Here is a 19,996-nt window from a genome sequence, read left to right on the forward strand (position 1 = left end):
AAAAAAAAAAAAAAAGGGCCACAGAGAAAAACTTTTTTTTTTTTTTTTTTTTTTTTTTTTAATCAGGCAACCCAAAAGTTGTTCTTAAATGACTTAGTAATATTTAATTAAGCCACTTGACAATTGTGCCTCAATAGATTCTTTGTACCAGTACACAGCTCCGGGCAATTAATGAAGCTGGTTGAGTGAGTAAATGTGCCAGCCAAAGCCAAAATGAACCATGTAACCAAGTTGCATTGTGTGGTGGTTATTTTTTAGCTCAGCAAATTTGATTCAAGGTAACATGACACTGGGGAGTGTGATTTAATCGGCTTACATTGTCCTCGCATGAACTTTTGGATGTAGTCCCCCCAGGGCCCTGGCTCAGGCAGGGTCAGGTTCATACAATGAAAGTAGTAGTAGCTCACCAGGTTGTCTTTGGCATTGCGTGCAACGTAAATAGTCTTCACACCCAATCATAGGGGGCAAACATATAAAAAGGATTTACAATACACAGAAAAGGTCATTTGAGGAGGCAGTTGTTATACAGCATTGTATTGTTAACCTCTGGACCGCTTTTAAATGCACTGTATCATGAACCTTTAACCCCTTTACAGTGTACCTATTGTTCAGACTAAAGCATAAAAATTCATGCAGGATTTTGCTCTCAGTAAATCTGACCAATTGAGTTTTACCTTGCACTTGTTTTCCCAAAATCCTGGAGGAACCAGCTGAAACGGAAGATGTGTCTTAATCATTCTTGGGGGATCCATTTTGTGCAGGAGCTCAAGACCTGACACATGGATTTTGGGAAATTGATATATTAAACAAAACAAATTAAATTATACCTAAATTATTGTACCTAGAATTATTTTCAAAGCAAAATGAATGGAGCTGTGAGTATGAAATTCAATCCATATGTTAAAATATCAACTTCTTTTGCAATTTTCCGGCACTCTTTTGGTTACTCTTCAACTTTAGATGAACAGGTAATATGATACAGCTGCAGAATCCCGATTCAGATTTTACTAAAAGAGCACACTTGACTACTAACTGAACAACTTGACTTGGTTTATTTTTGCCACCATTATGAGAACATTTATCCAGAAACTGGCTTTGTGAGTTAAGACATGGTACAATCAGACCCAGATGGAGAATGCACCTGAATTGAGAAGCAGAAAATATCTGAGGAGCTTTAGCAAAAGCTACTGGAGGCAAATTGCACTTGAAGTGGATATTTTAGACAGAATATGTAGAGGAAAACAAATGGAAAATACAAACCATGTAAGGCCAATTATATACATAGATAAATAATCACAGAAGGAAATACACACCTGAGGGGATGGGTGGTGGGGAGCAGATCTCTAGGAAGGGACTGCGGACAGGTGTGGGGGCTCGTTTGCAGGCCTCAGCATCTCCATTGTGAAGAAGCAGGTCAACTATCTCCTGGGTCCATGTGGTCCCTAATGTACCAAAAACACACATTATCCCCAGGTCAAATGATTGGGATTTCCATGTACTAAATCTCACCAGTCTAAGGAGATATCACATCTTGCATCCAGACCAATCCAGTGTCTTTTCCACAATTTTACAGAGATTAGACAATGACCATTTACTGGCTGCCACATTCACTTTGCCTTATACCAGCAAATAACAAAAAAACCAAACCTAATTGGCTAAAGAATCTGATTTGCTCAGAAGAACAAACATGGGAATTTTAGGAAAATGTGATCCCCATTTTTGTCTCCCTAGACATCCCCATAACTCCAATTTTCATCAAACAGCTCTCAGAGGATTGATTGATTGATTTTATTCTTTCAAACATGCAGAACAGAACAAATGAACAAATGACAACAACACACATAATTACACATATCCAACCAATGCTAATTCAAAATCAGTTTGCTTACACCTATTACATGTTTGAATGGAGTAGGAAGAAGTCAGACTTATCCAGTCCTACCCCATGACATCATATTATACAAAATTTCATGCATCATTGGCTGCAAGCAGTATCTCTACTTAGATAAAACAGAGTGTTTCCTTAATGCCTTCTCGAATAAATCTTATTCTTGCATATATCTTGTATAACACATACATTTATATTTATTTGGATTCCACCAGGTAATAAGTCGTTCCTGGCTTTATACATAAACACAGCAGTCTTATATTCCACTAAATCAAAGAATTTTAACAATTTAGACTGTATGAAAACTACATTTGTGTGATCCCTATACCCCATCTTGTGCACAACTCTTATCGCTCTCTTCTGTAATATGTACAATGGTTGAAGTGAACTCCTGTATGTATTTCCCCAGTTTTCAACGCCATACTCCAAATATGGCAAAATCAATGAAGAATACAAAATGCGCAATGCTTTAACGTCCAGCATATATCTAACCCTTGCCAATATTGATATATTTTTAGCTATTTTATGCTGAACATGTCTGATATGAGATTTCCAGGATAATCTGTCGTCAACCATGACACCCAGAAATTTGAATTTGAATTTGATTGTGTAGAATGGTTACTGGTTTGCAGTCTCGTTAACCTAGAGATTTACTTTAGCTTAACTCTGGTGCATCTGGCAGCAGCTGTGTGAGTACCTGCTTTGGGGTAGGTGGCGATGAGGAGGTCTGAAGGGTCAGGACAGAAAGCCCAGATGGAGTCCCAGTTGTTGGCGATATAGTTCATGAGAGGAATTCCTCTGACTGGAATGAGAGGGAAGCGCATCAGGTAGGCACTGGCGTTCTGAATGGCCTCGCTGTAGTTCAACTGTTCCTCCTTTGACATGACTGACACTTTCAAAAGTCACTCTCAGAAATCAAGAATCATAAACTGTGTAAAATATAAAACGACTTGCACAAGGCCAGTTCAGTGGTTCTTCTAGTGGCTCCTCTGTCAGTCAAACACAACAACGCAGCTGATTCCAAACGACTCGTCCTGCTTGACTGTCTACAGTCTGTGTAGAGACTAAATGCTTGTCACGCAATCATTATCTCTCCTTTATGTCCTTATCTGCTGGCACTAGTCTTGTTTGTGGCTTGAGTTCTTCTGGTTTTCAGGCCAATTCCCAGAATTTGAATCCAAAGGCAAGAATCTCTCAGTAGGCTGCTGTTGGTTCAGACACTCGAAAATGTTTCTCTTCCTCTTTTTGTATCTTTGTAGCCCAGCTGTCCACGTGCCAGGGTCTTATCTGTCTGCAATTGCTGGAAAGTGCACAGGCAGACCTACGCTAAAGTGTCCCTATGTAACATTCTCAATTGTATGCAAATTCCTCTTTGTTTCACAGTGCTTCTTCTGTAATTAAAGGAAGGAACAAGGGAGGGTCTAGATTAGAAAGAGCTCCACATACCAGAGCCCAGCTATAATCACATACAAAGGGAAGAAAGAGAGGTGGAACATTTAATCTGTCAGCTCAGCAAGTTTTTATGTTCATGAGGTATTATTTCAGTCTTGCCACTTTTAGTTACAATTTATGTGTTCTTGCAATTATTTGTTGTTTTACCAAAAAACATCAGTTGGGTCTCAGTGAGAGGCTTGAATTTGTACTAAAAAAACTAAACAACTAACCTGACCACATTTTATGAGAGACAGAAAATGTTTAGTCCAGCTGAAAAATACCTTTGGAGAAGTTGCCTAATTGCAGTAAAGATGTAATTTGTGGCTTTCATTTCAGCTGTTTTAGGCTTGTACAGGCATGCTGCTGCAAAGTTTGTTGCCGAGTTTCTCAAAGCACTGAATGTTCTGTTCAGACAGAAGCAACTGCTTAGCTTTTAAATTCCAGGATTTCCACACTCATTATCCTGCCAAAGATAAGTTTGTTTTTATTTTAAAAAAAAAGTTCAGCTCATGGAGTTTCCTGAAATGTTTGACAAAGGATTGAGTGCTTCTGGAATAAATGTAATGTTTATGACTACCTGGAGGATAATGCTGTGCTGAATTTGTCAGACTTGCACCTCCCTCTCTTTGTTTTCCGGTCCCTGATCACGTCACCTTGCACACCTGCCACTCATTTCCCTAATTGACACCAGCTGTTTTCACTCAGTCCTTCACCTTATTTATACCCAATTCACTTTCCATTCCCTTGCCAGTTCATCGTGTTTTCAGGCCGACAACCAGCGCGTTCACCTACTCCTTCTCATAGTCTTGTTACCATTGGTTTTTGTTCTTTCAGTCTGTCTACCCTGCCTTGAAATGATAACATACAGGCAGAACTTTTAAAAGAGTTTTGTGAAGGGAATGACACAGATAACACAAGGAAATAAGGAAAGAAATACAGTATGTCTTCACCAAATATATGCTTTTGTCTCCATGAGTTTTACAAAGCAGACACAGATACCACACAAAAACAAAGATTGAGCTGAAGTTATAATCCCTTTAGTCTCCCTCTACTTACAGATGTGTTTTGCTTATTACTTCTTTGCTTATTACTTTCTTGGATATTTGACTACTTGGATGTTTGACCGTCACTGTGCAGAATGATGTATGTGAATTGTTTGACACAGAAAGCTAGTTTTCACTTCACTCACCTTCAATTTCAGTTTAAGACACCAGAATCAGCTTTACCGGCCAGGTGTGTTGGACACGAGAAATTTGACTCTGGTACAGCAGCTCTCATAAATAAATTTCCATGTATTACTTGTATGGATTTGATTGTTCACAGACAATCAAATCCATACAAGTATTTACAATTTAGAAAAGTCAAGATGACTTTCAGCATTAAACTAGTGCCCATTTAGTCTATCCACCCCACAACAGTGGTCTTCAGGTTACTTTCTAGTCATAATGGTGGGCCCTGTCTCACAATTAGATGAATACCCCTGGTATAAAATAATAAAAATATAAATAATAATTAAAAAAAGAGTAGTTAATTATTTAATACGTGATAAATAATGCCGGGGGGGGATATCAAAGTGTCTCATTCACTCAAGAACATGGCTGCATTGCCCTCTGTTGCATATCTACACCTGGCATGATGCATGTTAAGAGTTTGGTGGAGAGCTTTTTATTAATTAGGCTACTAATTAATTGTTAATATTTAAATACTGATAGTACAATTTTACCAAGTGTTATTCAAAATTCCTCAAATGCTTCGACCCATTGATTGTGGCATTTATGACCCTGGGTTGACATATGCCGATCGATTACACAGATCTCAGTTGGGAAAATGTCTTTCTTCTCTTACACAAGGTTTACGGTAGTATTATGTTGGAAACGGAAGTCTCCATGACAACTTCCTTGGTTACAAGAAGCTTGCTTTCTGGTAATGAATTTAGCATGGTTAGCTCAAAATTTCCCTGTGAAGCACTAGTGTTTTTTCTGTGTTCCTTTGTGTTAAGTGAATTATTAAACATTGTTTTGTTTTACCATATATTTTCGTGTTGCTTCAGTTACAGTGAGCGATGTAGGCGAAATTATTTCAGCTAATTCTCAAGTTAACTTTAGCTGTTCAGATAGTTAGAATCCGCAGTCTTCACCGCACCATCACCATGACTCTGATGAGATGAACTCCTGCCGGTGGTATCGTTCAATTAAGATATTTCTCGTGTTGTGTGCACGTTTGGTAAGCGCAACCACAGAATCAGGGGCCACGTCAAACGTCACTGCTAGCCCAACAAATGGAGAGCCTGTGAGCTCAGCCACCCCTGCTCCTGGCGGTACAGAGGCCACCAGTGTTGGCATCACTGGGACGGTCACCGTGAACGCCACACTGGACTACAACGCTACCACGGCGCTGAACGTGTCGGAAGCTCCCACTGCAACCACCGTGCCACCTGTGGTGACTCCAGGGGGTAACTTTAAACCTACGCCTTGTCATCTCATGAGCTAAACACCTTAGTCCACCTAGCCGTGTTGCCATTCTGCAGCAGTCTTTTGTTTGCTAGACCTAGTAAGCCTCTTGTTTAGATGGTATGATGAAGGTTTTTAGAGCTGCTCCATGACCCACCAAACTCCCTCCCCCTGTTTACGCAATGTGCACTCTTGAACTTGTCCTCCTAATTTATTTTTGTGGCTCTATGGTTGGACTCTATCACACCCTATCACCTGTGTCTAGGTGTAAGCCATGAGATAATGCAATAGGTGCTCAAAATTGTTTGCATTATATCTGTAAAATGCTATGTTATTTCCCGGGCTTGTACTAGTTTGCATTTTCTTTGTTGTGCACAGCCAGTCAACTGTAATATCTGCTGAACTTAAGAAACTATTAATTGACAAGCTCTCAAATCCTAATGAGACTTCTGAAACTACCAAGTGTTTTTCTAGGTTGTCTCTGTGATTTAATCCCTGGTTTCTGTGACATCGGCTGCTGTTGTGATACAGTTGATTGCGATGTTGCTAACTTGAGTACTGTCTTCACCGGATGTCCACAGAAAGCTGTGTAAGTCTTCTGCACAAGCTCTAATGTTGTAGCATAAAGTGCACATTTGTGGCATTTAAAAACATTTAAACTTTTATTTTACAGATCAGGAGTTTGCATTGAGAAATGGCTGATGTTCAGAGCCAATGTGAACTCATCTCTCATCACTGTGACCGATTCTTTATTTTGTGTCCGGTCTGAGGGTAAGTATAAGAATATTTAAATTCAAAACAGTTATTTAAGAAAGAGCAGTTCTATCAATGATAAAATTAAAACTAATTTCACAACATGTAATGATCAGCATGTAAGTATCTCCCCTACAAATGTTGTTAAAAATTTTCTTTTCTTTTTTTTTTACCTCTTCCAGCAGACAGTGCTCCCCAGTCTCTCCCAGCTCTATCACAGTATCCAGCTTTGGGGGACTCGTACCACTTCTCACCACCAGCACCTACAAGCATCATCCACAGCAGAGATTTTTACAGAGTAACGAAAGATTTCTGCTCGCAGTATTGTATCCAAAATGTTAAACCTTTGAGATTTCACTGTGCTAGTGAGTACTAGAACTGAATTGGCGAATGTATCTTTAATAAATGATATGCACATAAGACTATTTATTGTAGGTTGATGATGTCATCCAGACGTACTTCTCCAGCTTGTCTGTGCGGGGTCTCCTTAATCAGCCGTGTCCAGGGGTAGCTGCTGCATTCTGTATCAACCGCAACCCCGCAAGTACGTTTACACCACATGAAAAGTATATTGTCCTGCTGAGTATCACAGGGTAGCAGAGTGTTCCTAAAGCTTTTCAGTTCCATTCCTGTCACATAGGTAAAGTTTGGTGTCAGGCTCTTCCTTATGTCATTTTCTGCATGTACAACAAACAGCCAAAAAAAATCATATTTGCTCAGAGGATCCCTTCATCTCCTTTCAATGATGCCTGAAGTTCAGATCCTTGTAATTTTGTACTGATACTAACTGTGATGCAGGGCAAAAGTGAATTTGCGGGCATATGTGTAAACAAAATGTCAAATGTATACACAGCTAGCAAATTGCTCTATACCACAGCCATGTCAGAATCAGCTTTATTGGCCAGGTGTGTTGGACATGAGCAATTTGACTTGGGTAAAGTGACTCTCACTGTGCATGTACAATGTTCTTCCATAAGGCAATGAGTAAACAAAAGAAGATAGAAAACAAGAAAAGAAAAAAATTCCAAACAAGAAAAAGGAATGTGTATTAGGAACATAAAAATAAATTACTTATAAATATATGTGTATAAACAGGCCATCACACTGAGGGTTGTCATTCTGTTAAACAGTCATGGGTTGAATGTTCTTCAGTGTGATGGCCTGGGGGAAGAAACTGTCCTTGTGTGTGGTTGTATGTACAGTGACCTGAAGCACCGTCCAGAGGAGAGGAGTTCTTTCTGTAGTCGTGACTGTCTGCTGGGTTCTGCTCCTGTTCTTTTTGGGTTGTTGAACCAAACCATATAGTGATGGCTGAGCAGAGAACAAAATATATGATTCCCCTGTAGAACTGTAGCAGCAGCTCCTGGGACAGGTTGAACTTCCTGAGCTCGTGCAGGAAGTACAACCTCTGCTGTGCCTTCCTGATGATGGTGCTGATGTTGGACGTCCACTTCAGGTCCTGGAAAACGCAGGAGTGCAGGAACTTGAAGGACTCTACTGCTGATACAGTGCTGCTGAGTAGATATTACCCAGTATAACTCTTTATCTGATGACCTTCTGTTTTCCTCTGCTTGCAGAATTCTTGAGATCTGTGTCTCTGTCTTGTACTCGCATGTTGACTCCTCAGTCCTGTACCACAGACCCAAGTCTCAACGCCAGCAACTACTTCTATGATCTGAGCCTGATCAAGGTCAAAATCTGCCTGCATTAAATACTTTAATGCATATAATTACTGGTGGGAATCTCACAGGCTAACATAAACATTCTGATTACAGACTCCAAAAGTCAAGACAGAACCCGTGTTAGACTTTCTGGTAAGTCACATTGTTATACAGCTGAACGCTATACATCACACTGACAGAAACGCAACAGTGGTATCAGTCTTCTTATCTAACTGTAACAAGAAAACAAGCACATTTACAAAAAGAATGTCAGACTATTTCTATAAAATTTCATCTTTTCAGATCCCAGTGACTCCAATGTCTACCTGGCCTGCACCAAGCCAACAAAACAAATCGTGTATTAATGTAGTGAAAAAGGTGAGCATATAACATTATTATTTGTTGTCTTAAGTCGTGTCTACTTTGAGTTTATGATGAAACAATAAACTAAGTTTATTCCTGATTTTCTCATAGGTGGAGTTTGTAATAGGATACACAAACCGAGGAGAACTCACGTATGCAACAGTAAATGTAGTCTTAGCTGATGTGGATCCAAACCAGTTACTGCTGCAGACACACTCGGTGCAGTTCCAGGTAACATGTTAAAGCCAAAGATTTTGTCTCAGACACTACATGAACAGTGGATTCAAACATAAATGCCATTTGTTTCTTCTAGCTCTCCACACACAGCCCCGCTCCAGGGGGATTGATGCCTGCAGACGGACTCAGAGCGGGATCTCCCATGAATGGCCGCTTTACTGGCGAAATGATGACAGTATCCTCACTATTTAAACTGTGAACTTAAGTTATATTTTCATTTATACAGCTAGCCTTGTTTTGCATCACACTTCCTTGACCATTTGCTAGCTGACCACGCTGGGGGTTTCCCAGAGTGGAGAGTGTTCCTCTGACCCCAACCGACGAACGCACATCCTCTTCCCATACAACACCATAACTGGCTGCACATTCAGGTGAGCTCATCTTATCTTTGACCACCACTGTCATGAAGAGGAGTTGTGACGTTGGAAATCAGTCACAGAATTTAAGATTACAATGCAATAGTGTCTCTCGTTCATCGCTGTGTGCTGGTTAGTTCCCCATCTAGTGACTGTCCTGAGCTACGGTCCCAGATTTACAAAATATTGCGTGGACTTGCTGCTCCTGATGAGATAGCCATGAATTCTGGCTCCCAACTGAACTGGACAAGAGTCATTGCTCAGGAGTGTCCTGTCAGCCCAAAGGTACAGCTGAAGTAGGAATCCTAAGTGTGATGCTTTCTGATTTTCTGATACTCTTATTCACAATCATTTATTTTGTTCCCTTCCTCAGGAAACATGTGACTCAGGCTGCGTCCTCCCCAACTCTCTCTCGATCCAAGTGCTGTGGGCTCGCCAGGGTCTCTTAGGTCTTTACCAGAACTACATCCTGGGGGCCAAATACCTTTTCCGGTGTCAAAATCTCAAAGTAAGCACATATACACTCTCATTCTGAGCACATCTTCAAAAATTATTCTTTTTTATGTGACACACGTTCACATACTCTCCTCCTGTCTTTTTCTCAGTGTCCAATTTCATCCCCTCTGCGTGTAACAACTGAAGTGATGTTTGTTGACACTACAGTTTACCCAGAACCCCCCAGGGGCTTGCCTCAGCCTAACTGGAAGTTTCCATTTGGTTTCTTCACTAGAGGCAAAGATGAGCTGGACGGGCACATTATTAACAGCAGTGCTACTGTGAAGGCCACCTGGAGTTCAGTGATGTTCACAGTCATTTTGCTAACAGGAATTGAAATCTTCACCAGGTAGTTGGATACTGAAGTTAACAGAGGGCAGTCGGAGAAATGCTGTTTTTAGGGCTACTTTATATGAATGAAATGAATGTTCGTTTTATTTTATTGTTTTGCTTTTTTATAATAAAAAGGCTCATCTACCTGATGTAAAACATGAAAATGGCACATGTCCTTAAACACTTCAATTTATTGTTTTGTACATTTTGAGGAATACATACACCTTTACAGGGCAGTTTATCAGTCATTTCACTGAGGTATAGATGCATTTCTTGCACACAGCTCCTCTTCTCTATCCTCCTTATGGTCTGGTTTGTTTCTGCGTGGTCCTCTCTCCTTTTGCCCTGTGTGGTACACGTACTGGAGTAGATTGACAATCGCAGCAGGTGTTATACCTTGCAAACGTGTAGCAGCACCCAGCTGGAGAATGTAGAAGCACAAATGTTATCTTTATTTAGCTAAGAGATGACTGAACCCTAGGCTCTTCAGCAGGTAAATAAAACATTTTTTACCATTTTGCCTTTAAAATGTATTTGAAAAGCTATTCCTAGGCAGTGTTGTAGTTGAGTCACTGAATATCAAGTCTGAGTCAAGTCTAGAGTCCCCATTGTTTAAGTCCAGGTCACAAAAGAAGAGTCCGGGTCGAGTCTCCCTTACTTGAATACAAGTCATCGAGGTCTGCGTTAAACACAATCAATACAGCTCTCACCATTTAAAAGGAGTTTACTTACTGTGTGAGAGAATGGACAACTGTAAAAATCATTTAGAGAAAGGAGGAGTACACCCTTTGATGGAAGTGTGCCAGATACAACATGGTGCGGGCAAGCATGTTTTAATACCAATAATTTAAGCCAAATTCTTATTGCCTATTATGAAAAAAAAAAAACGAAGTCCATATCTCCAACTTCTGAGTCTGGATGCAGTCAATGCTGTGCTCAAGTCGAGTCGTGAGCCCTGGTCTGAAAATCGGGACTCGTGTGCGAGTCCTGGATTGAAGTACTACAACACTGTTGGTAGGCAATTAAATCCAGTATACTCTGAATGTGCAAACTCACAGTGCTGGGTCGAAATCTGTCCAGAATCTCTCTGACTTCCTGAGACAGAGACACTGGCAAAGAGAAATAGTCAATGTCCTGTGGGAGAGCCATGTTCTCCTCCTTCTGAATTCTCTCAATCTCTTTCTTCTGGAGCTCACAGTGAAACCTGTACACAGCTACAAGACAGAAGAAATGTTTCATCTAGAAAGAATTATGAAGGCAAGGTTTCTGTTTCCTGTTGCCTGAAAATGCCCAAATCAGTTTTTACCCTCTATCTTGAGTCTTTGTGAGAATTCTGTAAAACGTGAAAGGCACTCTGGGAAGGCAGATGCCAACATTTCAAAGGACACATCTCTGTACTGCAACAGATCCACACCACTGAAAAAAGGCCACACAGTAACTTACAGTTAGGTCAGGATGTAAGACTGGCCACATATGTACTTTAGCTGTATCGAAGATGAAACTTCTCAACACATTACACTGGTGATTCCACGTTTGTCACTCACGTCAGACTTGTTGTCTTGACCTCACTTATACGGATGTTTGGCAGCTTCTTCGTCCAGTTGGGGGCGGACAGAGTGAGGGTCTGTAAGGCTGCTAGTGCTTCCTGGAGACTGTCCCTCACTCTCACGGCCTCCTGGTAGCGCAAAGAAGACACACATCCTACCTCCTCAAACCCTGACAGGACAAAGTTTAGAAGAGCAGTTTATGAGAACTCTCATGAATCTACAGGGTGTCTTGCATCCTGATGTGAAATTGTACAAGTCAAACAGGTAAAATGCACACAAGGGCTAAGCAATATTGTTAAAATCCAATATATTGATGTACAGTATTTCACAGAGGTGGAAAGTAACTAAGTACATTTTCTCAAGTACTGTACTTAAGTACAATTTTGAGCTATCTATACATTGAGTGTTTTCATTTTATGCTTCATACTTTGACTTCACTACATTTCAGAGAAATATAATGTACTTTGTACTCATTACATTTGATAACGTCAGTTATCTTCAAAATCAGAGGAATAAAACAAAATGCAGTATAATCATAAGACTTTGTTGATCCTTCATGTAAATTCACAAGGTACCGAACACTATGTGCTGTACTTCAAATTATATGTATATAAGGCAGTTAAAATGAGCTCCTCCTTTACCAGCTGCAACATTAAATATAATCCAGTAATATATACATTAATGTGAAATGGACCATTCTGCATAATGACTACTTTTGCGCTTTTACTTAAGTAACATTTTGAATGCAGGACTTTCACTTGTAACAGAGTATTATTACAATGTGGTATTGCTACTTCTACTTAAGTAAATAATCTACTTCTTCTACCACTGGTATTTCACTGAATACCTTAATAATGATATGATTTGTTGACTTGTTTTCCAGGAGGTATTTTACACACACTATTTATTTTAAAAAACAAACAACAGAGCCAGTCTTTACACAACAACCACAGTAAAGGTAAAGAGAGATTTTTTTTTTTGTACAGTCTGCTCTAAAATTTCCAGACACCACCTTTCAGAGTGAGGCGAAGGTCAGCGTTGTCCGGCCTTAGAGAAGCTCGAAACTCAGCCCTGCTGGTGAACATGCGGTATGGTTCTGTAACTCCTCGACTGATCAGATCATCAATGAGAACCCCAATATAACTCTCTGTTCGAGACAGCGCTAGTGGAGGCATGGAGAGTGCCCAGCGAGCAGCATTCACCCCCGCCCACAGGCCCTGCGCAGACAGGATGACAAGAGTTTTCCTCAGGTTTCATTATTTTCTGTAAAGATGTAGACCTGTTCCAGTCTAACCTTACATAAGAAAAGCTGTTAGTATCAGTAAATTCGCAAAATGTAATAATACAATTAGATCCCACTTTAACTTCTGAAGTAGTAGTAGTATCTCCATTCTCAGTCCTGTCTACTGGTAGCTACTACTACTCTGGTTGATTGTGTCTCCAGGGACCACAACACCTAACACACGGAAATGACATAGCAGAACTGCTGAACAAATCATAGAGTTTGGTGGTAAGTCATGGGTCAGTAACTGAGCTAAAGCCTTACACACAAACATGTAGGTCCCATGTGGGTATACAATAAGATGATCTATTCTTCCTGCTGTGTGTAAGTGATAGAGTGTAGAAGGGATATTCAGCCAAATACTAGATTTATCTCCAGGTTGATTTGTGGCTGTAGAATTTACAGCAAATAGTAGCAACCTGTGCAGCAGCTTCCTCGTAGCCTGTTGTTCCATTGATCTGCCCGGCTAGAAAGAGACCCTGGGTGCTTTTCACCTGTAGGGCAGGGCTCAGCTGAGTGGGGCACACAAAGTCGTACTGCACACCATAACCTGGAAAACCAAAAAAAAAAAAAAAACATTCCTTGTAATGTTTGATTGTCAGATACATCAACTAAACTTATGTCAGTCAAAACCTTTACATCAGCAAAGGACTGACTAAGCTGTAACCTGTAATTTCAGGGAGAAAAGAAGACATGCTGTGTCACTGTAAATGGGTGATTCTGTTGAGGCACCCCTGGTTTTAGATAGGCTCCGAATTGTTTGTAGATCAAGAGTGTGCACCTGGCGTGTGGATCTCAGCTCTCTGCATGCCGGGGATTTCTCTGATGAGGAGGAGCTGCATGTCAGGGGGCATGGTCATGGACAGTCCCTGAGGGTACAGAAGGTCAGAGTTCACCCCCTCAGGCTCCAGCCACACCTGGTGCGCTCGGCCTGGAAAGCGAAGTACTCGTGACTCAATGGAGGGGCAGTATCTGTGAAAGATGAGGACCCAAACAATTCTGAATGAGCTTCAGCACATACTGAGAACAATGTCTAACATTTCCACTGAGTGTTTATGTATGTACCTGGGACCCTTGGTATCTTGCTGAATGTGACAGTTGAGATGAAGGCTCTCTCTTACCACTCTCTCTACACCAGGGGTAGTACAGGTCAGATAGCAAAGCAGCTGCTCTTCAGGCTGCACCGTGTTTAATTTCAAAGTAAGGCATTCATCAATCAGAAATCAGAAAGGACACTTAAGGACAAACTGTAGAGATCAATGACAACTTTGGAAGTGACATTTGTTTACTTGATAAAGAGTTTACTTCAACTTCAGCTTCTCAAGTGTAAGAATTTGCTAATTTCATATCTTCCTCTACTCCACATAAACTTTACCTTGCAGCGTACGTGTGTATTCAAGAAGCTGAATGGAGTTGGATGCTTGTCAGGAAGGTGAGGCTCAACCAGGGAAAAGTCTACTGAATCCTTCACAATCCTGGGAGGCGTACCAGTCCTCAGCCTGCCTACCCTGAGCCCCAGCCTCTCCTGCAGTGTATAGGACAGGCCAGCACTCGATGGAGCATCTCCAATCCGACCCCCGGGAGACGTAGTTTGGCCCATGAAGAGGGAGCCGGACAAGAAAGTACCGGTAGTGAGAACCACAGAGCGGGCTGAGATCTGGTGGCTTCCATTTGCTTAAAAGATGTTGAAAGAAGTGCAAAAGAGTCATAAATGGCTGAGGAGACCATTTGTTTTTATGTAACTACTACCTGACACTGGGATATTTTAGAAATGTTGGTGCAGAAGTTGGAGATTGATGTCAAATTAAGTCCAGATTTTCAAAACATATTTGTCTTAAACAAGTAAAAACATGTAAAAAGTAGTTTAATAGAGGGGGGGAAAGACAGAAATGTACCTAAATTTGAAAACAAAAACTTAACAAGAACAAAAATTGAGAAACAAAATTGTGTTGACAGAAACTTGGAAATTTATAGAAAAAAGTAAATGAGTTAAACAACCAGTGCATTAATCACTATAGTTTTTCATTTCAGATAACATTTTTAATCTACTGACCACAGTGATAGTACACAGTGTACATGTACCGTCAGCTGCTGCCAGAAACCAAACCAGGTTTTTGAGTGGCGTAGTACAGCTTATTGCAAGTTGGTTTCCCAATAAACTGACTAATTAACAAGTAAAGACAAACTAGTCATAATTTATAAGAATTGATTGGCTGTAGAATTTTATTTACACCCTGATAGTAATAGTACAATTAAAAGAGCTAAGGTGAACTTTAAAAGATACCGTGGCGGTCATTTGCTTCCTACCTAAACGTATCCCAGTGACTCTGTGGTGTCCAGGCTCCTCTGGGTTTGGTTCTGTTACCTGCAGCTCCTCTACCGAACCCTCCAACACCGTCAGCCTGGGAGTGCCCAGCAGCTCTGCCTGAGAAACGGCAGTCAGACACACAGATACTTTCGACCCATTCACAGACAAAAATTCTGTCATACTAAACACATAAATATCTGTGTAAGAGATACCTGAATGAATTCACGGTACCGCTGACGATCCAGCTGGGCTCTTGGGCCCCACACAGCTGGGCCTTTTTTACGATTCAGGATGGAGAAATAAATTCCAGCCCAGTCTCCTGCTCGTCCGCATAGCCCATCCAGAGCATCAATCTCCTTCACCAGGTGGCCCTTCCCTATTCCTCCCAGAGATGGGTTACAGGACAGGACACCTGGAATGTGAGGAGAAGGAGAGGACTCTGTTTGGACCATGAAGTGTCTATCTGTATATTTCAGTTTGCAACCCAGTTCACACCAAATAACCATAAAACTATCTAGATGGACAGACTGCACTAAGAGACGCTTTTTCTCTCACCAATGGTATGTATTTTCTGTGTGACCAGGAGCGTCTCAGCTCCCATTCTGGCTGCTGCTGCTGCAGCCTCAGCCCCAGCGTGTCCTCCACCCACAACAATGACATCATACTGCTGTCTAGCAAGGTGACCAGCACGTCTAGAAGCCAGTAACAGGAAACTGTGAAGGGTAGAAAGCTTCTTTGTCAACATGTGAGATGCACACCTGTGAAAGTAAAAGTCAGATGGTCACAGGGAGAAAACAAAATTAGGGCAAAATATGTTTAACTTTTAGTTAAGCAGGATCTACTTACTGTATGATTCCAGTGGAATAACACTTATTAGCACAAAGGCACTCTTAGTAAGATTTACAGAGTCAAACATATGGAATGGGTATTTTTCTAGTGTTACATTTTTGTTGTATCAGGCCTTACAGATAACAACTAATGTGTTTTGATAGCGAAGCTGAATGCTGGTGAATACAGAAAAACACTCACAGGGAAACGGCTTGCCCTTATTGAAAACACACTGAATGAGAAGGGGTAATGTGTGTTCCCAACTCTGAATGTAGGCTATTATCAATACCAATAACTGAACAGTCACTTCGAACTAGTCCAAATATTAGATTAGATGTATAAAATGAACGATCATTACCTCTAAGTTAAGATACAATTTCCTATAATTTATTATGTGATTTAATAAAACTTGGCAAATCAAAATTCACTGTAAATGACATAAATTCAAACCAGTCAGAGCCAGGGTTATCTAGGACCAAACTAAAGCCTTTCAAAGTCAGATTTTTTTTCATCACGTTCCACCCAACAGCTTCAAGCTGTTGCTTTCTCTACCACAACTATTAAAAATTGCAGCATGATAATATTCATTGGAGTTATACATTTTGTCAGGTGGTTTTCCTTGAATCCTTACAAACAGGATCATTCAAAACTTGGCATGTAGCATGTAGGCTTACTAACATGCATTTGTACATAGGCTACCCAGTCTAGGTCTATATCGTATCTAACAATGACAGATACTTACAATTTCTTTTTCAGGAGACGAATTTGTTTACTTTCGTGATCGGCATAAGATTTATGAAAGATCGAGATCTTTGATAAAATTACAAAACTCCTGCTTTGTTACTCAAACGCTATTTACTGGAGGCTGCCATGCTTGTCTGTAGCTTAGAGCCGTAATAACTGGTGTATTGACGCACTGACAACGCTGTTTTGCTAGGTCAGGTCAGACCAGTTTGCCTAGGTATTTGCGATTCTTAATAGAGGTTATTGATGAATTTATGAATGAAATGGAAAGAATAAAGCAGCATACATATAAAAATAATGAATATGAAAGGGAGACTTTGTTTAAAAAAAAAAACAATATTAGTGTTTTGTGTGGTGACTGCCACGTGTACAGTTGAAAACATCTATTCGTGTTTACAGCATGGATGAATCAGGATTAATCAAGTATCGATTCAATGAACACGTACGCGCGCTCATTAATAAAGTCTATGGGGCGCACGCACGTCAACGCCCCCTCGTCCTTCTAGCCGGTTTCCAGTCAGCCACCTGGCACGGATTGAGTCAAGTGAGTCTTCCGTGAGGTGGTGTTGTACAACCGCAGCAGGTTCTCTGTAACAAACCTGAAAAATTTAACTTCCTAAGGCAACTGACAATAAGGCTAAGACTTTAATTTTTAACAGAAGGGTCAGCGGTGCCGGAGTTACGGCGACTCGCGCGAGAGAAGAAAGTAAATCCTGGGGGGAAGCGGCCGAAGTGAGCTTTAGCATAAGAGCTAATGCTAATTTAGCCAGCCTTTGCTAAATTATACGAAAGTCGTGGCATTTTATTAGTCGTTTGCTTTGACATAACCACTGTGGTTACAAAATAGACAGTCGAACGAGGTCTGTTATTTTATACATTTGATTTAAATAAATAGGTGTTTTGCCTTAACATTTTAGGCCACAACCGACTAGTATTCATTTGCAAGATTAACTACAATAGCTGATTTTATTGAGCTTACAACGGCTTTCCGCTTCTTAGGGCAAGTGATATTGCTAAAGATAGTTCGCGTTAAAAGCAACTTCACATCGGGAGGTATCTATTTATTTGTTAGCGTACACTTGGTGCTGTCTAAGCCTTGTGCTTCGCAATGCTGAAACAACAACAACAGCAACTCGGCTCAGGGGGGAGAAAGGCGTCTAACGGAACCTCGGCCCCCACCGGAATGTCATCACCAGTCAGCGGCATCAACAGCGGCAACAGGACACCGGCCGGAAGGTAAGCGAGTTGGGGGTTTCTTCTCATGCCAGTCCGTGGATGGTCTTCGACTCAGAGGCCTACCGGTTAAAGCGCTGTGTGGTGGGTGGGCGTGTATCGAAAAATAAGCTTCTCTCAGGGCCAATGAGATTAGTGTTTATTAGATTGGCATTGGTATTGACCCAATCAGAATACTCAAATTAAATAGAACCCGAACAAGTGGAGTGAGTTTAATACTGAAAGCAAATTAATCTCACAAGCGATACAAAGTTTGTCAGGCCTACCAGATTGAGAAGTGTTTAATTTGCCATAACACCTCTTTGTAACTAAGAAAAACTTGGTGTAGAGCCCTTGTAATTGACGTCAGAGTCACAGCCCAGTGTCACATATGGTCTCTGGTTTTTAAGATGACTGCGTTCACTGAAATATTGTCAGCTTTGTCTCAGCCTTCGTTTTGTAACCGTGTATATGAGTAGCAGTGATACCTTCCCATGTGTGCATATTTTATGTTATGTGCAGTTAGTATTTATGTTAATCTTAAATCTTTTGTTAAATGTTTGAAAATAATGCTCTAAACTAGCTTTCTGTGAAGCTTTGCGCTGTGAAGACAGTTCATGCTCTTTCTGCCTCAAAAATGTTTTAACTGTGCTGTTTGTCACAGGAATCGAACATCTGCAAAGCCATCATTCCAGTCATCTCCTGTGAGTATTGTGGTACAGAAATTTGTGGTGACACACACAACATATTATGTGCAGTGTTAAAAACTAAGGGGCAATACTAGGACTGGATAGTAATACTGATTTCTGTTCAATTAGGTTTTGATTCCATTAATTTCAATTCACTTCCATTTGATTTGATTCATTCTAATAATTTGCCAATTAAATAGCAGTTTTGCATAAATAGCTTCTCAGAATAGGTCATTTAAAATTTTTCCTACATTCAGCAAGGGACCAACGCTGTTGTTTTCCTGAGTATAAAATTATGTGAAGTTCACATTATGGACTAAATAGCCGTCCCTGGTAGGCTAGTTGTTAAGGCGCAGCACTCTGCCGCTGCGGTCTGGGTTTGAGTCAGGGTTGCGTCAGGAAGGGCATCCAGCGTAAAACACGTGCCAAATGTCAACATGCAAGTTGTCAGTGTGACGATTCGCTGTGGCAACCCCTAAACAGGAAAAGCCGAAAGTGACTTTCTTTCTTTCTCACATTATGGACTAAATGCGATGCAAAACTTCTAAATATGACACATCTATAGGTATAAACATAGAACAGTTGAGCAGGGATAATGAAAACCTGCATTACTTACAAGGAAATTGAAGTTGAAAATCAATGAAGTCTGAGTTTGCGTGTGCTCTGGAGGAGGTTTTCTTCAAGGATGTTCTTGTATTTGGCTGTATTCATCCATCCCTCTATTCTTGCCATTCTCCCTGTGCCTACCACTGAGAAACACCCACACAACATGATTTATATAATTTTACATAATTTTTAAACAAATCTATGACCGTGGTTTCACTTTGTCATTATGGGTGATTAAGTGTAAAATGATGAATAGAAATGGCATATGTATCAATTCAAAAATCACTAAACGACACAATAAAGTGTATAGAAAGTAAAGGGGCCTGTATACATTCTGAATCCACTATATGTTTTACAAACATCAGTCATGTAAAACACATTTACAGGAAAAAATGTGTATATGAAACTACAGTCAACTCAAATTGAACAGTGATAACTATAAATGAACAATCCACCTGAAGGACTTTTTGGTTCTTCTTACCATTGCTAACTCTGAGAGACGAGACAGTCCAGGTAACTTCAAAACAGTGCTGATTTATTCAAAGGATCACAGGTAAAATTAACATTGCACGCTCAGGTATCTTGCACCTCCAAATTGCTCGCAGGCAGATGAAAGATGAAAGACCCTGAACCCACCAGGCCTATACATTATATCCCCTCGGTTGGGCTAGCCCCATACTACACAGAAACGTCAACCGAGACGTCTCTGTTACCAGCTTTGCAGCTGGCCATAGCAGTAGTCAAAACATGAAGCAAATCAATGTGTGTGTGTCTGTTGATTAAGTGGTGTGTAACTAAAAACATTCTCAC

At 40.6% G+C, this 19,996-nt stretch overlaps 4 protein-coding genes across 11 annotated transcripts in view; 2 read left to right on the forward strand and 2 right to left on the reverse strand.

Annotated features, from left to right (window-relative positions):
• Window positions 1-3,880, reverse strand: part of sult1st6 (sulfotransferase family 1, cytosolic sulfotransferase 6) — a 15,038-nt gene extending 11,158 nt beyond the window's left edge. Inside the window, exons 1-5 of one of the 4 annotated variants that reach the window (XM_020623366.1) lie at window positions 3,604-3,880; window positions 2,586-2,690; window positions 1,314-1,442; window positions 675-772; window positions 317-443 (exon numbers count right to left, since the gene is read on the reverse strand). In XM_020623366.1, the coding sequence (XP_020479022.1) occupies window positions 317-443; window positions 675-772; window positions 1,314-1,442; window positions 2,586-2,673 (442 nt within the window). In that variant the 5' untranslated portion in view covers window positions 2,674-2,690; window positions 3,604-3,880. Of the gene's footprint in view, window positions 1-316; window positions 444-674; window positions 773-1,313; window positions 1,443-2,585; window positions 3,363-3,552; window positions 3,578-3,603 lie in introns of those variants that run through there. The other 3 variants (XM_020623364.1, XM_020623365.1, XM_020623363.1) reach the window with 3 other exon arrangements.
• Window positions 3,881-5,193: 1,313 nt separating this feature from the next.
• LOC109973621 (tectonic-3) lies at window positions 5,194-10,086 on the forward strand. 4 transcript variants are annotated; one of them, XM_020623361.1, is made up of 14 exons: window positions 5,194-5,245; window positions 6,247-6,361; window positions 6,446-6,543; window positions 6,708-6,823; window positions 6,961-7,069; window positions 8,103-8,215; window positions 8,301-8,339; window positions 8,490-8,564; window positions 8,661-8,780; window positions 8,863-8,961; window positions 9,054-9,157; window positions 9,280-9,427; window positions 9,516-9,650; window positions 9,748-10,086. In XM_020623361.1, exons 1-14 carry the CDS (start codon window positions 5,209-5,211, stop codon window positions 9,988-9,990), a joined length of 1,551 nt encoding a protein of 516 aa, XP_020479017.1. In that variant the 5' UTR covers window positions 5,194-5,208; the 3' UTR covers window positions 9,991-10,086. The 4 variants fall into 4 exon arrangements, with proteins under 4 accessions (XP_020479017.1, XP_020479015.1, XP_020479016.1 ...); XM_020623359.1 differs by lacking the exon at window positions 5,194-5,245 and adding an exon at window positions 5,254-5,774; XM_020623360.1 differs by lacking the exon at window positions 5,194-5,245 and adding an exon at window positions 5,254-5,774 and having other exon boundaries at window positions 6,711-6,823.
• mto1 (mitochondrial tRNA translation optimization 1) lies at window positions 10,023-16,952 on the reverse strand. 2 transcript variants are annotated; one of them, XM_020623356.1, is made up of 13 exons: window positions 16,678-16,952; window positions 15,663-15,865; window positions 15,320-15,519; window positions 15,107-15,224; window positions 14,175-14,473; window positions 13,865-13,977; window positions 13,581-13,771; window positions 13,219-13,349; window positions 12,530-12,734; window positions 11,515-11,686; window positions 11,277-11,386; window positions 11,027-11,184; window positions 10,023-10,315 (listed from the first exon to the last, which is right to left on the reverse strand). In XM_020623356.1, the coding sequence occupies exons 2-13, from the start codon at window positions 15,850-15,852 to the stop codon at window positions 10,112-10,114; spliced, it is 2,091 nt and encodes a 696-aa protein (XP_020479012.1). In that variant the 5' UTR covers window positions 15,853-15,865; window positions 16,678-16,952; the 3' UTR covers window positions 10,023-10,111. The 2 variants fall into 2 exon arrangements, with proteins under 2 accessions (XP_020479012.1, XP_020479013.1); XM_020623357.1 differs by having other exon boundaries at window positions 10,146-10,391.
• Window positions 16,953-17,051: 99 nt separating this feature from the next.
• LOC109973619 (ataxin-2-like protein) overlaps window positions 17,052-19,996 on the forward strand; it is a 21,486-nt gene continuing 18,541 nt past the window's right edge. The window contains 3 exon segments of the mRNA XM_020623355.1: window positions 17,052-17,223; window positions 17,809-17,915; window positions 18,556-18,595. Of these exon segments, the coding sequence (XP_020479011.1) occupies window positions 17,080-17,223; window positions 17,809-17,915; window positions 18,556-18,595 (291 nt within the window). The 5' untranslated portion in view covers window positions 17,052-17,079.

The sequence above is a fragment of the Monopterus albus genome, unplaced genomic scaffold (genome assembly GCF_001952655.1).
Source record: "Monopterus albus unplaced genomic scaffold, M_albus_1.0 scaffold297.1, whole genome shotgun sequence".
NCBI classification, from domain to species: Eukaryota; Metazoa; Chordata; class Actinopteri; order Synbranchiformes; family Synbranchidae; genus Monopterus; species Monopterus albus.

Excerpts from the sequence above, each read along its gene's own strand:
- mto1 (XM_020623356.1), bottom strand. The coding sequence starts at position 15,852 with ATGTTGACAAAGAAGCTTTCTACCCTTCACAGTTTCCTGTTACTGGCT. Across the intron at positions 13,978-14,174 it reads ATACACACGTACGCTGCAAG|CCTGAAGAGCAGCTGCTTTG; the intron begins GTAAAGTTTATG and ends AACACGGTGCAG. Across the intron at positions 12,735-13,218 it reads ACGAGGAAGCTGCTGCACAG|GGCCTGTGGGCGGGGGTGAA; the intron begins GTTGCTACTATT and ends CTGTCTGCGCAG.
- LOC109973621 (XM_020623359.1), top strand. The coding sequence starts at position 5,486 with ATGAACTCCTGCCGGTGGTATCGTTCAATTAAGATATTTCTCGTGTTG. Across the intron at positions 8,781-8,862 it reads CACACTCGGTGCAGTTCCAG|CTCTCCACACACAGCCCCGC; the intron begins GTAACATGTTAA and ends TGTTTCTTCTAG. Across the intron at positions 9,428-9,515 it reads AGTGTCCTGTCAGCCCAAAG|GAAACATGTGACTCAGGCTG; the intron begins GTACAGCTGAAG and ends TCCCTTCCTCAG.